Below are 16490 nucleotides of genomic sequence, written 5' to 3'. Positions count from 1 at the left end.
CCACTTGAGAAGCCCTTGACTTTCACTTCACTTCACTGTGCTAAAGATAAAAAGATCTTGCTTAGTCAAAATCCCATTAAATGTTAGAGCTAAAATTTTTGTCATGTAATGTTTTTTTTCTTTTGAACTTTTTATTTTGTCTTGGAGTGTACCCAATTAACAATGTTGTGATAGTTTCAGGTGAACAATGAAGGGACTCAGCCATACATATGCATGTATCCACTCTCCCTCTAACAGATCATCAAAACTTCACAATCATTTGTGCCTGTGTTGGGAGTGGGACATTCAAACACTAGAATTCAATAAAGAAATAATGTTGAACTTTAAAAATCCATTAAATGTTATGGGGATCAGTATTAGTGAATATCATATCGAAATTTCCTATTTTAGATCACAAAGATTTAGAGGACCAAGGACCAAAAAGGTTAGAAATGCAATTATTACTATTGCATTTTTGACATGTTAGAAACTATTCCTTCCTCCAGAATCAGCTTTTGAAGACATAGTGAGTCTGTGTGAGCCTATTCATTGCCCACCCTGAACTCAGACAAGAGAGTGAGCAAAGGGAACAATGTTTTAAAGGCTGACTGCACACGTACAGTTGCAGATACAGAAATCTATCCAGTTGTCAAGGATCTCTAAAGAAAGGTGACTCCACAATTTCCCCGGGTAGCCTTATCCTTTTTAAAAACTCTGTTTATTTATTTACTTTTGGCTGTGCTGGGTCTTCGTTGCTGTGCAGGCTTTCTCTAGTTACATCAGAAAGCTGGGGCTACCCTCTGGTTGAGGTGCACAGACGTCTCATTGTGCTGGCTTCTCCTGTTGCGGAGCATGCGTTCTAGGCGTTTGGGCTTCAGTAGTTGCAGCATGTGGGTTCAGTAGTTGTGGCTCTCTGGCTCTAGTGCACAAGGTTCATTAGTTGTGGCACATGAGCTTAACTGCTCTGAGGAATGTGGGATCTTCCTGCATGTCTCCTGCATTGGCAGGCAGATTCTTTACCACTGAGACACCAGGGAAGCCCCAGACTTAACCTTATATATAACTGTCACTGGGAGAAAAAACTTCCCTCAATAGATCCCTCATCCTGTTTCTTTGTTATATACCCACTGGAGGGGATAGGGACCCTCTCTTCTACCACCTCCTCCTCTCTGCATAATGGTACCTACATACAGTGGGATATTATTCAGTCATAAAAAGGAATGAGACTGGGTCGGTTGTAGAGATGTAGATGGACCTGGAGATTGTCATACAGAGGGAAGTAAGTCAGAGAAACAAACATTGTACATGAATGCATATGTGTGAAATCTAGAAGAACAGTACAGATGAAGCTATGTCCGGGGCCGGAACAGAGACACAGACAGTGAGCACGGATGTGTGGACACAGGGCTGAGGAGGGTGGGACGAACCAGGGGAACAGGACTGACATATAAACACCACCATGTATAAAGCAGACAGCTCGTGGGAGGCTGCCACGTGGCACAGGGCTCAGTTCGGTGTTCTGGGACAACCTGGAGGGGTTGGACGGGAGGGCATGGAGGGAGGCTCAAGACAGAGGAGATCCATGTGTACTTCTGGCTGATTCACACTGCTGCTGCTAAGTCACTTTGGTCGTGTCCAACTCTGTGCGACCCCATAGACGGCAGCCCACCAGGCTCCTCTGTCTCTGGGATTCTCCAGGCAAGAACACTGGAGTGGGTTGCTATTTCCTTCTCTAATGCATACAAGTGAAAAGTGAAAGTGAAGTCGCTCAGTCGTCTCCAACTCTTCGCGACCCCATGGGCTGTAGCCCACCAGGCTCCTCCGTCCATGGGATTTTCCAGGCAAGAGTACTGGAGTGGGGTGCCATTGCCTTCTACTGATTTACGCTGAAGAACAGCAAAAAGAACACAACACCCTAAAGCAATTATACACCAATGGAAAAATAAAAAAGAATATCTAAATTGCCGTTTAGTATCCTCTCCTTTGAAAAGGAGTGTAAGCTCATGCTTCCTAACCAGTCTTACTTGCAACTTTTTTGTTTTGTTAATAACATCTTTCTGAACTGAATTTTTCATGTCTCTCAGGTGAGAGAAAAGGAAGGAAGGAGAAAGAGAAAGAGAGAGGGAGAGTGAGAGGCAGAGGGTTTGGGTTTAAGTTTACTGAATTCATAGTCATGAGAGGGGCTGTGCTTTCAATAAATCTGATGAAGAGAAGAAAAGGGCCATGGAGACGAGCATGATTATACAGAAATAATGCATGAAACCACGTCCTCAAAGGAGCCTGAGAGGAGGAGTCTGAGATTAGCCTGAGAGGAGAGCGTCCTATGGTCTGAGAGTCTGGGAGCCGGAAGGAGACAAGATCAGTGAAAAACCCAGAAATTTTTCTGGTATAGAAGAATAAAGTGGAGGTAATTCATGTCAGGGATTTTACTCTCTTTGTAAAGTGTAAGGTGCTACATTCATCCTCAGAGAGGTAACCCTATGACCTGACCTGAGAAATAAGGAAAACTTGAGATAAGCAGATCGAGGAACATGACCTACAGTCAATTCACAATGAATGAAAAGCGTCTTCAGGAATGAATGCCCAGCTGTGATGGTGGAACGCGTGTGCAGGACCAGCTGGCCTGGCCTGGGGCTGTCCGCCAGCCATGCACCAGTGATGGGAACACTATGAAGATCTTCGAGGCCATTTGGCTGACCTCGTTTGTTACCCATTCTCACTGAATTTGGATTTATGTGATTTGGTTTCCTTCCGAGAGAGTCCAGCAATATGGTTCTTTGGTGAATGCTATTCTGCTTGATATTTGTTCTTTTCCAGATTATAGTATATTTCTGATGTGTCTAAATCTCTCTGGCCAAGAAAGCTCTGACTTATTTCTGGCATTGGCTGTGCTGTCTGCCAGGCTGGAGCAGGGTTTCCAATGTGGCTAAGGAGAATGTCTGTAAGATATGCTTACTTGTCCTCTGCCTTTAGGTAAAGAGACCCAAGGTAAGCCAACACAAGGAGGTATCTGGCCCTGATGTGGGTTGAACACTGTGCTAGGCTTCTACAGACACAAAACCCTTCAGTGGGGAGGGAGAGTCAGGATATAAAAATGGAAAGTTTGAGGTTAAAAACAATATTATACCTAAATAGAGCTGACATACTCTATCTCTGATTATAATCAACCTTGAATATTCATTGGAAGGACTGGGATGCTAAAGTTGAAGCTCTTGTACTTTAGCCGCCAATGTGAAGAGCTGACTCATTGGAAAAGACCCTGATGCTGGGAAAGATGGAAGGCAAAGAGAGAAGAGGGAGGCAGAGGATGGGATGGTTAGATGGCATCACCGACTCAATGGACATGAACTTGAGCAAACTCCAAGAGATAGTGGAGGACGGGGAGGCCTGGTGTGCTGCAGTCTGTGGGGTCGCAAAGAGCTGGACATGACTTAGTGACGGAACAACAACAACATATCCTCTCTCGACAGTAACAGATGGTTCTATATCACGGATCTTGGAGAAGCCAGTAGAGTGCGTACTCACTTAATGGTCCATCCGAGACGGGGGGTGGGGAGGGGGAGGATGGTGAGTAACCACAGCAGCAAACTTAAAAAAAAATTTATCATACATGTATTTAATTGAACTACAGTTGATTTGCAGTAAATATTTATTGAGCACTTTTCTAAGCATTTTGCATCCAGTATTTCTTTCTTCACAGAACAGCCTTATACAATAATAGTATTTTTGTCTTTGCTTTTTCCAAAAAGGGATCTTAAAGCAGAGTTAGTTGCATCAAGTCACACGGCTCAGGAGGCTGTCCCAAACTGTGAAGACAAATTTGCCTTCTGAGAAGAATATTATAAAAAACCAAAACCACCACACAAATTTAGTGGATGACAGCAGCTAAGTAACCCTCCTTCACCCCATGCTCTGCGGTTAAATGGCAGAAAATCAAGACAACATAAAAAAAACGAAGTGTCCCGTACATTATACTAAGTAGTAATGACTGTAATTATTTTCAATGATTATCATCTCTATTGTGCCTGCTCACATTCTTGAAAGGAATTGCATTACTATTTATTTTCCAATTCTACCTTATCTCTTTTTAATATTGATTTTCTTTTTATCTCGTTCTTATAATTCTTTTGATTACTTTGGCTTCCCTCGAGGTGTTTATTTCCTTTGTGTCCCAACTGGTCTTTTTATTCTCTCACAAAGCTTTCAATCGGTGTTTTCCACATAATATTTATTTTGCCTGCCTTTGCAGTACCCACAGAGGAAAACATGTCAGAAGGTTTTACCAGCAGAATTACAGAATGTGGAGCAGAAAAGGTCCTCTGAGAGAGTCTAAGCCCACTGTTTTTACAGGGGAAAGTTCCACGTGAAAACTTTGCTTTGTTAACCTCGGTACCCATGTTTTGCCTTCACTGCTTTTAGGAGACCTCGTCTACGCCCAGCTCTGTGGCACTAGACAAGTTAAGCAGGGCCCTGGCCGAGCTGCCCCAGCTCTGAGCAGTAAGGAGACTTCCCGTTACTAATAAGCTCGTCTTCCCTCCCCGCTGCCTGCCTCTCCCCTCTCCGACTCTTCAGGTTACCCCCCTTCCCTGCCTGGGCTATGGCCTGAGGCTGCATGAGACATCTCACAGAAAACGTTCTGATAAGGACCAAAGCACCCAGTACAAATGTTTGAATATTTGTCTTCTCCCTTTTCCTTCCTTTCTGGTTTCTTCTGTCACTCTAGAAACACTCTCTGTTTCTACTACCCTAGTTGTCAACCTACCAAACTGTCTTATTTTGAAAAGGCTCCCCATTACTGCTTTCTTTTTCTAAGCTTTTTCAACATTTTTTTTTCTAACTTTGAAGCTTCCGAAAGTCACAAAAAGCTTAGGTCACTATGGTCAAAGGACTCTTGGTTTGATGAATGAATTCCCCATTCCTAGCAACTGTGACAGAGAAGTGTCAAAAAGAATGTATTACAAAACTAGAGATGCTAATTCTCTCTTCTATAATTAGTTTTTGAAATAATATACTACTGTGATATAACAAATATTTTACAGTAGCTAACATTTCCAGAGCACTTACTGTATGCTAGGTATTATGCTGAGGGCTTTATGTATATATCATTTAATTCTCCAAATGACCCTATGAGATAGGTATTACTACTGTTTACATTTTATAAATGAGGACACTGACGAAAGTTATAAAGTTATTAAACAGAATGAAAACTCAAGTCCCTCTGACTCCAGAGTTGGAATTTTCAACCCTGATGCTATTCTCTGAACCGATAATTGAGGATATAGAATGTACTCTCAACTGTACTTTAAATACTCAGAGTACTAATAGAAGAGGCTCCCATGCCAGACACTACAGAGGTAATAGGTCAGGTTTCTAAACCTAAGAAATATTAACCAGGTAAGCAGAGTGTTGAAGGGAAGTTGAATTTTCTCGGCTGGGTCTCTCCTGGTTTATGCTAAACTTCCACCATCAGAGGTCAGTGGCATACTGTACAAAGAAAGACAGACTTATTTCTCTGCTGAGATTTCTGTCTCTGGTTATTTGGATTGCTTTTAATTTTACTGGACTAGTAAGTTAAAGGAAAAACCTGCTACAGGCCAATTTTATTAATTTTAAGAAGGAAGGAACAAGAAGTAGGAAAAGAACTCAACAAAGTATAAACCAATGGGTTCTTGTTCTAACTCTTGGTATTGTTGACTAATGTGTGTGTGTGTGTGTGTGTGTGTGTGTGTGTGTGAACTTGAAGAATCCAGTCACATAATCACTACAAAATTCCCCAGTCAAAACAAGTATTAGGAATTTTAAAAGTAACTGAAGTAGCTTAGTGTGGTGGAAACAACAAGGGTAAATGCTTTTGGAAAGTCAAATGGAGATGACACGCAACTCTAAGTGTAGTATCTGCCATCTGATTTGGGGTAAGTCACTAAACTACTAAAATCTGATTTCAGGTAAGTTCTTAAACTACTCTAAGTGTGGGTCATCATCTGCAAACTAGCAACTAAATGCACAGTGTCCTGGTCTTTTGCTGTCAGACTTACACAAAATAACATATGCAGAAACTGTAGCATGGTACCTGACACAGAGTAGGGTTCAATAAATGTTGGTATTTTTCATTTCTCCAACAAAATCCTCAGGAGCTATGGGGTCTTCCAATGTGAAAATAGAATGTGAAGATCATAACTTTTGTCTGATCATAACTTTTGTCTATTCGAAACATGTCCAAATTTTAATGGCATGTGTTGGGGCTATACAACCTGTACCAAGGAGCAGAGTTATAGCTACTCCACATTCTGTTATTTACCAAAGAACATGCATGTCTGGCAGGGGGCCAAGCAAGTTCAAAACACAACAGAACTTCAGTGAAGGCAGAACAGAAGGGCCTCAAAACCACAAGGCTTTATGAAGTCCAGCCTCCTTCATGAGGAAAATCCTCGCTTCTAATTTGACTGGTTGGGATATGCCCCACCTCCACCCCCTCCCTCAGCAATAATCCCAATAGTGGCTGTTCTGTGGTCCTTCAAGGCATTTTTCAGTCACTGATGGGGTATCTGTATTCCACTTACCCTCACAGGATGGATGAGTGAGTCTGATGATTACTTTTGCCACAAGGACCCACAAGCAAGCAACCAGCAAAAGCCGAACATCTTTTGGAAGATGACGTAACAAGCCATTTACAAAAAGAACTTTAAAGTAGCTTCTACTCTCAGACTTACCCAATTAAGTCACATTTTCTCTGTAACTTAATGGCTCTGGGCTTTATTCTTACTTCATAAATCACAAGCACAGGCTTGGAAAAATGTTTCCAATTACACCAATCAATACATTTTTATTGACTGTTTACAACTGGCCTCCTACTGTACCAAGTGCTCTAAGAGCCAAGTGCCTAATGCGAGGCCTGAACCATCCACGCTCTGACACCATTCCAGGCTTCGTAAACAAGCCAGGATCCTTCCCTTGTGGCAACTCACTGCCAGGAACTGGCATTCAAGGGCCTGGCAATCTGGCCCAAGCTTAACTAACTTCCCAGTTACTAGTATTATTTTCCATTTTCTTTTACTCCTATTGTTCCACCAGGTCTTTGTGTGTGTGTGTGTCTACATGTGTATTACTATTTCTTCTTCCCCAAATTCCCTCTTTGCGTCTGCATTTGCTAAATAATTAGCTATTCTCTACGACTCATGTCAAATCCCATCTCTTCCATGGAGTCTTATTCTACCAGTCTCTTTGAAAGGGCCTTCTTTGAATTGTCTATGGGTTGTGTTCTGAAAGAGATGGGAATACCAGACCACCTGACCTGCCTCCTGAGAAACCTGTATGCAGGTCAGGAAGCAACAGTTAGAACTGGACATGGAACAACAGACGGGTTCCAAATAGGAAAAGGAGTACATCAAGGCTGTATATTGTCACCCTGCTTATTTAACTTATATGCAGAGTACATCATGAGAAATGCTGGGCTGGAGGAAGCACAAGCTGGAATCAAGATTGCCTGGGAGAAATACCAATAACCTCAGATAGACAGATGACAGCATCCTTATGGCAGAAAGTGAAGAACTAAAAAGCCTCTTGATGAAAATGAAAGAGGAGAGTGAAAAAAGTTGGCTTAAAACTCAACATTCAGAAAACTAAGATCATGGCATCCGGCCCCATCACTTCATGGCAAATAGATGGGGAAACAGTGGAAACAGTGGCTGACTTTATTTTTGGGGGCTCCAAAATCACTGCAGATGGTGACAGCAGCCATGAAATTAAAAGACGCTTACTCCTTGGAAGGAAAGTTATGACCAACTTAGACAGCATATTAAAAAGCAGAGACATTAATTTATCAACAAAAGTCTGTGTAGTTAAGGCTAAGGTTTTTCCAGTGGTCATGTATGGATGTGAGAGTTGGACTATAAAGAAAGCTGGGCACTGAAGAATTGATGCTTTTGAACTGTGATGTTGGAGAAGACTCTTGCGAGTCCTTTGGACTGCAAGGAGATCCAACCAGTCCATCCTAAAGGAGATCAGTCCTGGGTGTTCATTGGAAGGACTGAGGCTGAAGCTGAAACTCCAATACTTTGACCACCTGATGCGAAGTTGACTCATTAGAAAAGACCCTGATGCTGGGAGGGATTGAGGGCAGGAGAAGGGGACAACAGAGGATGAGATGGTTGGAAGGCATCACCAACTCAATGGACATGGGTTTGGGTAAACTCCGGGAGTTGGTGATGGACAAGGAGGCCTGGTGTGCTGCGGTTCATGGGGTCGCAAAGAGTCGGACACGACTAAGCGACTGAACTGAACTCAACTGTGTTACCACAGCACTAACAGAACACTCAGCTATCAGTACACATATCTAGTCTATAAAGTTCTACAGGATCAAAATCATTACGTGTAGTATTCACTATGGTAACTTTCTCATATCTGTTGAACACATAATACTGGTGGAAGAAGTTGCATTAGAGGCGAGCTTTTAAGAATAAGAAAGATGAAATAGGACACAGAGACCAATTTTGACATGCGGCCAGCCTAAGCAAAGGACAGAAATGAGAATGTTTGAGATTCCTCTAGGGAACAGCAAAGATTTTATCTCAACCTATAGCTTAGACAGTGTGAACTCTAGTAGTGGTTTACTTAGCCCCTCAAACGAACCTCATTTTGCAGGCACTGCATAACCATTGAAGATCTCTGAACAAGAGAGCTATTATCAGAACTCTGAGCCGCTGGAAACAGTATGAAATGAGGAAGCTGTGGTACATATACACCATGGAATATTACTCAGCCATTAAAAAGAATTCATTTGAATCAGTTCTAATGAGATGGATGAAACTGGAGCCCATTATACAGAGCGATGTAAGCCAGAAAGATAAAGACCATTACAGTATACTAACACATATATATGGACTTTAGAAAGATGGTAATGATAACCCTATATGCAAAACAGAAAAAGAGACTCAGATGTATAGAACAGACTTGTGGACTCTGGGAGAAGGCGAGGGTGGGATGTTTCAAGAGAACAGCATTGAAACATGTATATTATCTAGGGTGAAACAGATCACCAGCCCAGGTTGGGTGCATGAGACAAGTGCTCGGGCCTGGTGCACTGGGAAGACCCAGAGGGATCGGGTGGAAAGGGAGGTGGGAGGGGGGACTGGGATGGGGAATACATGTAAATCCATGGCTAATTCATTTCAATGTATGACAAAAACTACTGTAATGATGTAAAGTAATTAGCCTCCAACTAATAAAAATAAATGGAAAAAGAAAAAAAAAAATAAAAAGCATGCATCCCTTTGGGTCATCCCAGTGAGGGATGCGATGGAGAAGGAGGTAGGTGGGAGGGGGGTTCAGGATGGGGAACACGTGTACACCCGTGGTGGATTCATGGCAATGTATGGCAAAACCAATACAATATTGTAAAGTAAAAAAATGAAAAAGAAATGCACAAGAAAAATTCAGTCTGCAAATGAAGATACCAGAAAGACATCCATGGCAATAGCCTAGGGAGAAAGGCAATGAGAGCCTGAATTAGGGAAGCAGCTTTGGAAGCACAAGAAATATGACCAAGGTAGGATCAAGACATTGAAAAAATAATCATGTGAAGGATTCCAGTCTGAGCAACTCTGTGGATGACAGCTTCCTTCATACAGAGTGAAGTAAGTCAGAAAGAGAAAAACAAATATCATATATTAATACATATATATGGAATCTAGAAAAATGGTAGAGAAGAACCTAGTTTTGGGAATAGAGATGCAGACAGAGAATGGACACGTGAGCACAGGGTGGGAAGGTGAGTGTGGGAGGAACTGGGAGAGCAGCGCTGACACATACACGCCACCACATGTAAAATTTACCCTGGTGGTTCAGACGGTAAAGAATCCCCTGGAATGTGGGAGACCTGGGTTCGGTTCCTGGGTTGGGAAGATGCCCTGGAGAAGGGAATGGCTACCCACTCCAGTTATTCTTGCCTGGAGAATTCCATGGACAGAGGAGTATCGCAGGCTGCAGTCCATGGGGTGGCAGAGTTGGACATGACTTTCACTTTCACTTTCAGGTGTAAAATAGCTAGCTAGTGGGAAGCTGCTATATAGCACAGGGAGCTCAGCTGCATGCTCTGTGATGACCTAGAGGGTGGGATGGGGCGAGGGGGAAGTCCAGGAGGGAGGGGACATATATATATACTTAGAGCTGGTTCACTTAGCTGTATTGTAAAGCAGTTATACTCCAGAAAAAGAGAAAAGAATACATGCTCCAGTAAGTCAACTCCCTGGGTTCAAATCCCAGCTCTACCATGTGTGATTTTTAGACAAGCAGGTTTACCCTCATCTGTAAAGTGGAAAGAATGATTTCACTTAGTTATATGGTTGTTGTAAGACTGAAATATGCTAATACATTCAAAGAGCTTGGAAAAACATACATATAAAGAACTCAATATATACTAGTACCATGCTCATTAAAAAAAGAGAGACAAAGTATTAGGGCAAAAGATTAATTCCATTTTGAAGGTTTCGAGCCTGAGGTCTTATTAAGACAGCCAGGGGAAGATATCCAAAAGCGAACTGGGGAGCAGCGCAGGAACTCCGGGAAAACACTGCAGTGGAAGGTCCAGTGTTCATCAGCAGGAAGCTGAGAGCCGGAGCCAGGAAAACAGAGAAGGCTGCCTAAGCACACAGTGTGAGTGATGAAACGAGGGCCGAGAACAGGTCATCTGGTAACGCCTACAACTCGACGGTGGCGAGAGCAAGATGGAACAGCCAGGAGACAGAAGACTCGGGAAGGGTGTAGGGGCCTAGAAGTCAAGTACAGAGCATGATTCTTAGGAAGTGGCACTAGTGGTAAAGAATCCACCTGTCAGTGAAGGAGATGCAAGAGACTCATGCTTGATCCCTGGGTGGGGAAGATCCACTAGGGGAGGAAATGGCAACCCACTCCAGTATTCTTGCCTGGGAAGCTCCATGGACACAGGACTCTAGCAGGCTACAGTCCATAGGGTCGCAAAGCGTCATACATGACTGAGTACATGTGTGCACACACACAAACACACACACAAATCTAGTCACTTACCGTGTGGAAAAGATAAAGGTTAAAAGCATAAAACTCAGTTGAATAGAACATACTGAAAAAAAAAAAAACAAAAAACAAGATTAAACCTAAATTAGCCCTGTAAAAGCAGTATCTGCAGCCTACTTACTGGTATGTTTAGTTTTATCTGAAAGTTATGGGAACTCAAGGACAAAATCAATGAATAAGCCAAATAAACATACATTGCTAAACTGACAGAATCATTTAAACTAGTAGGACTTGATCTGTTCTTATGAAAGATACCCCTGGATATAAGCTATGATATTTGCTACTCAGGGTAGGTCTAAAACCTTCTTTGATTTAAAATTTGGTTATTTAATTTGTTCAGTTTAGGAAAAGCTGGTTTATCCGATGAATATTAGCAAATAGCACAAAGGCAGTAGCATGTAACACATATTTTGGAATAACTCAAGTTGATTTTAATAACACAAGATTCTTTGATATTACAGTTACCAAAGGTTGTCTTTGGTATTATGGGGTATACGGAACAAGAGCTTAGTTTTTGAGCCTAGAAGTTATTTGCATTGTATAATCTGCTGCTTCTTGAAATGATATTACTTTGGGTTTATTTTATTAATAATAGAAAAAAATTACCTAAATAATCACATTTTAACCAATGCAGCCAACTACTATACTCAGAAAACAACAGTACCATATTTTATAAATCCCACTTTTAATTCACAATAAAGGGTAAAATAAACTTCAAGTTAAAATTTTTTAAATGGGCAAGAAAGTGGTCAATTTAACATTTGAATTTGATAGCTGTTACAGCTTCTTTCATCAACTGTTATAAATCAGACATAAATAAACAAAGGAGATTAAGTCATAAGGAGATGCTGATGTCTTTTTAAAGAACAGATACACATGATCTGAGCACTACATATAATATGAAACGAAGTATTCTTTTTTAATCAAATGAATGTTGGCAATGAATTTAGGGAACCGCAAATAGTTATGCTTTGCTAGTGGGGAGGCTGAGGAGAGAGCCAGGACAGCCCGCCCTCCGACTTACTTATGAACAGTACGAGAAGGAGACTGAATTTATCCAGGTCGATACTTGGGTTCGAGAACGTGTCACAGAAGGTTGTATAGATGATCATGAGGAGCACACTGCTGCTGACAGCACCAAAAGGAGGCTGCTTTCTTTCGAGCCAGTCCTTGATGTATCTTCGGACAATCTGAAACACACAGACCAACAGGTTGCCTCTTTTCAGAGGGAGTCGGGTTGGGCATCGCAAAGTGATTCTGACAGCGAAAGACAGAAAGGAAAGAGAATAATTTGGATGAGGGCCACAGTGGATTTCAAAGCTTCCTTGCCACCCCATTCTTCTTCTGGGGAATTTAACATTTGTAGTGCAGCTTCCACTGGTGTCCATAATGAGAGTATATTTTCAACTGCATTCAAATCCATCCTTAATCATGCCAAATGCTCTTTGCTGGCTGTCAGTGAGACATGCCCATTAAGCCTCCCCAAAGTTTATCTCCTCTGCTGATCCTAATGGATGTGTGTAATTATCACAGTCCCCTTTGCCTCAACAGACAACTCCAAGTGTAACTTTGGGAATCTTAAAAATCTGACATCTTCAAGAATTTCAAGACGGTAGATAATCGAAAGTGATCCATGGAACATATTAATATTTAAAATGCTAGCAATGCACCAGAAGTTTTTAATTAAATTATAACTCATGCTTGAAAAGCAAAAGTGCATGTGTTGTGGGAGTTTAAATAATTCAGATGCTGAATATCTAGAGTTTTTGTGAATCCAAAGACAAATGCCATTTGCATGCTTTTAGAATTCTAGAATTAACACTTAAAAATGAATAAACCTGTCCTAACTTTCCTACAAAAGGGTGAGTGGAACATGAAGTTACATGGCAATCCCCTCATATTTTAAAATCAAATCAGATATTTCAACTCAGGACAGCCTGAACACTGGCGATAACTTTAAGTTTGGATGTAAAAGTGAACCACTCTATTTAAAACCCTTGGCTTTTGAAAGAAGCTGAACAAACCCGATAATGAGGACTAGAGTTGAGACACATTAAGTTCTGAGTCACTCATTATCCTGCATAATTGAACATGAGATTTCACAACAGGCTGAATTACCATGATCCATTAGCAATAATGAGGTCAGGGAACTTCTCCTGACAAGGCTGATGGGGTTCTGTCATCTTCCACTCTGTCACTAAAAAGGCTTAATTCGCAATGAGGCATGCCTTCACAGATCCTCAAGAACAAATAAACGACTCTCCAGAGAACCTGTGGACAGACGGCTATTGGATCAATTTCCTTCCAGCTCAAGGACTCAGTAGGTGAAAGAAGTGTTGAAGAAGGTGTTCTGGCAGAAAGCTGACCGGTTGGTAAGAGGGGCAGGGGCAGCACCTGAAGGGTGGGTTGGGTGGGAGGAGAAAGAGGGCTTTGCATAGAAATGTCTGTGTCTGTGAGAGTCGCTCAGTCATGCCCGACTCTTTGTGACCCCATGGACTATACAGTCCATGGATTCTCCAGGCCAGAATACTGGATTGGGTAGCCTTTCCCTTCTCCAGGGGATCTTCCCAACCCAGGGATCGAACCCAGGTCTCCCGCACTGCAGGCGGATTCTTTACTACCTGAGCCACAATAGCATTAAATATTTTTTAAAAGTACAACTTGGAATTAAAGTTATAGCTGCATTTATTAAAAAATTGTGTTTTGTTTCTGTAAAAGCAATTGCAAACCATAGTAATTTATCTAGTGTTCATTTCTTTCTTTACAATGAAAATGCAGTCAGGTATAGAGAAATAGTAGTTCTATTACACAGCATTACAGACTGATGTATCAGAACACACATTTTGGTGCCTGAGGGACTCAGAAAAGCTATGACCAACCTAGACAGCATATTAAAAAGCAGAGACATGACTTTATCAACAAAGGTGCATCTAGTCACAAGCTATAGTTTTCCCAGTAGTTATGTATGGATGTGAGGGTTGGATTATAAAGAAAGCTGAGCACTGAAGAATTGATGCTTTTGAACTGTGGTGTTGGAGAAGACGCTTGAGAGTCCCTTGGACTGCAAGGAGATCCAACCAGTCCATTCTAAACGAAATCAGTCCTGAATATTCACTTGAAGGACTGATGCTGAAGCTGAAACTCCAATACTTTGGCCACCTGATGCAAAGAACTGACTCATTGGAAAAGACCCTGATGCTGGGAAAGATTGAAGGCAGAAGGAGAAGGGGATGACAGAGGATGAGATGGTTGGATGGCATCACCGACTCAATGGACATGAGTTTGAGCAAGCTCTGGGAGTTGGTGATGGACAGGGAAGCCTGGCGTGGTGCAGTCCATGGGGTCGCAAAGAGTTGGACACGACTGAGCAACTGAACTGAACTGAGGGACTCAGGTGGCCCCATGTTCAGATATATCACCATGGGGCATGTGTGCTCACTCGTGTCTGACTCTTTGAGACTCCATGGGCTATAATCCGCTAGCCTCCTCTGTCCATGGGATTTCCCGGGCAAGAATACTGGAGTGGATTGCCATTTCCTTCTCCAGGCACCATGGGGATAGCTGCTTAATAGAAGGTCACAGATATTTCACTTAAAAGGTCATTCCATAACTTATTGTTCCTAGTAGCATTAATGCTGATAATTGCTCTAATCAATGGAACTCAACATCCTTAGGAAATAAAACATGGAAATTACACGGAGTTATTGAAATTGAGAGTCTCCACTTGTGTTTTAATATATAATGGTTAAAAACACAAAAGTTCACTCTCTGCAATAGATTATAGAATGTAGGATCCCAATTCCAAAAGTAAAAGTGTCTTCCCCCACCACCTCTGACAAAATAAACAAATAAATATGAATGAGGTGTAACTCACCAATTTAAAAACAAAGACAAACCTGTAATCGTCAGTCAACTTTATAAGTTTTAATCTGACTTAGTCAACCTAATTAGTACCTCTTTCTTCACTACAAAGTACTCAGAGTCTCATAGTATATTAGGATTCTTCCAATATGGCAAGAAACAGGGATGCCAAATTCTGCATCCTCTTAGCTAACATGCCTTTTCACTCAACTCTTCATGTTGAATACTGAATCTCAAAAAACTAGAAGCTTGGAAACTGTACAGACTCATAAGTGAAATGATAACCCTAGTGGAAAATAGATTGTTCTTTACTGGTTTTAGTCTTATAGTGATATTTCTCTGTGTTTCTATACCTTGCCAGCCTTGATAGGGCGTTTTCATCTCCTTCTAAAATTAAAATCACAAAACACCTTCTTTTGCACTGTGTAGCTAGAAAAGTATTAAAATATTTCACAAACTACTGGGTGAAGCCATGTTGATATGCCTCAAATACAGGCTTAGGATATAAACTCCAGGAAACCCAACTTCTCTTACACTTTTGACACAAACATTCTCCTCTCGTCAAGAATTCACGTCATTGATCTGCGAGAATAGCATTGAAACATGTATATTATCAAAGGTGAAACAGATCGCCAGCCCAGGTTGGATGCATGAGACAAGTGCTCGGGGCTGGTGCACTGGGAAGACCCAGAGGGATGGGATGGGGAGGGAGGTGGGAGGGGGAATTGGGACGGGGAACACCTGTAAATCCATGGCTGATTCATGCCATTGTATGGCAAAAACCACTACAATACTGTAAAGTAATTAGCCTCCAACTAATAAAAATAAATGGAAAAAAAAAAAAAAGAATTCATGTCATTTTAAAATTCTCCAAATCTCTTTGCCTTACACCAGTGTTTAATAACCTTACAGGAAACAAGACTTTGCTAGAGATAGATGAACGCAATATAAACCACTCAGAATTCTCTTTTGGGGGGAAAAAAGTCAAAATGAAATGGAAAAACGCATTCTGATGAGGTGGCTTGTTGTAAATTTCTTCAGAATCTATACTAATTCATTTTCCCTCGTAGCTCACAGAGATGCATTTGCTCAAAATTAAATGACAAATCCTCACTAACTTGCTTGCTTTTCACTATGGAGATAGAAGGGGAAAAAGTCTTCCACAGGAAGCTTTTTGCTTTTATTGTCTTACCCTCTGCATTCTGACTTTCTTTATTTTAAATTAAGCACCAGGAAAGGTTAAAAGGAAACTTAAATTTTTGAATCCCTGTACTTCCAATAAGCTGAACTGCATGTCAATTACTGCATGATCTCCAAGCTGAGCCCCTGGAAAAATAAGTCTTGGGTGAAGAAGGTGGATATGCAGAGGTAAGTGAGAAGTATAATAGCCATCATTTTGTTTTCTTCATTTTTTTTCCAGGGCATTTTCTTGTGTTTTTATTTCTATTCTGTCTTTACACTTACAAATTGATTTTTGAGTGGGGATGTATGATGGTTGATTTTTCAGGTTAAGTTTGATTTTAAAGTTTATTTTTTTTCAGGTAGTTTTAGATTGTTTCTTCAATTTTTTAGAATTTTTTTGTGTCTTTTATTTAAATTTTTTT

The 16490-nt window shown here is 41.2% G+C and overlaps 1 protein-coding gene across 2 annotated transcripts in view; it reads right to left on the bottom strand.

The window, feature by feature from the left end:
* SLC10A7 (solute carrier family 10 member 7) overlaps nt 1–16490 on the bottom strand; it is a 292638-nt gene that overhangs the window by 36132 nt on the left and 240016 nt on the right. For both annotated transcript variants that reach the window (XM_020901268.2, XM_070474787.1), the window contains 2 exons: nt 12050–12215; nt 11020–11071 (listed from right to left, as the gene is read on the bottom strand). In XM_020901268.2, coding sequence (XP_020756927.1) covers nt 11020–11071; nt 12050–12215 — 218 coding nt within the window. The remainder of the gene's footprint in view (nt 1–11019; nt 11072–12049; nt 12216–16490) is intronic.

This window comes from Odocoileus virginianus, chromosome 12, assembly GCF_023699985.2.
Source record: "Odocoileus virginianus isolate 20LAN1187 ecotype Illinois chromosome 12, Ovbor_1.2, whole genome shotgun sequence".
In the NCBI taxonomy this organism is placed as follows: Eukaryota; Metazoa; Chordata; class Mammalia; order Artiodactyla; family Cervidae; genus Odocoileus; species Odocoileus virginianus.
Note: the sequence above shows the minus strand (reverse complement) of the source record. Positions and strands in the feature narration are given on the sequence as shown.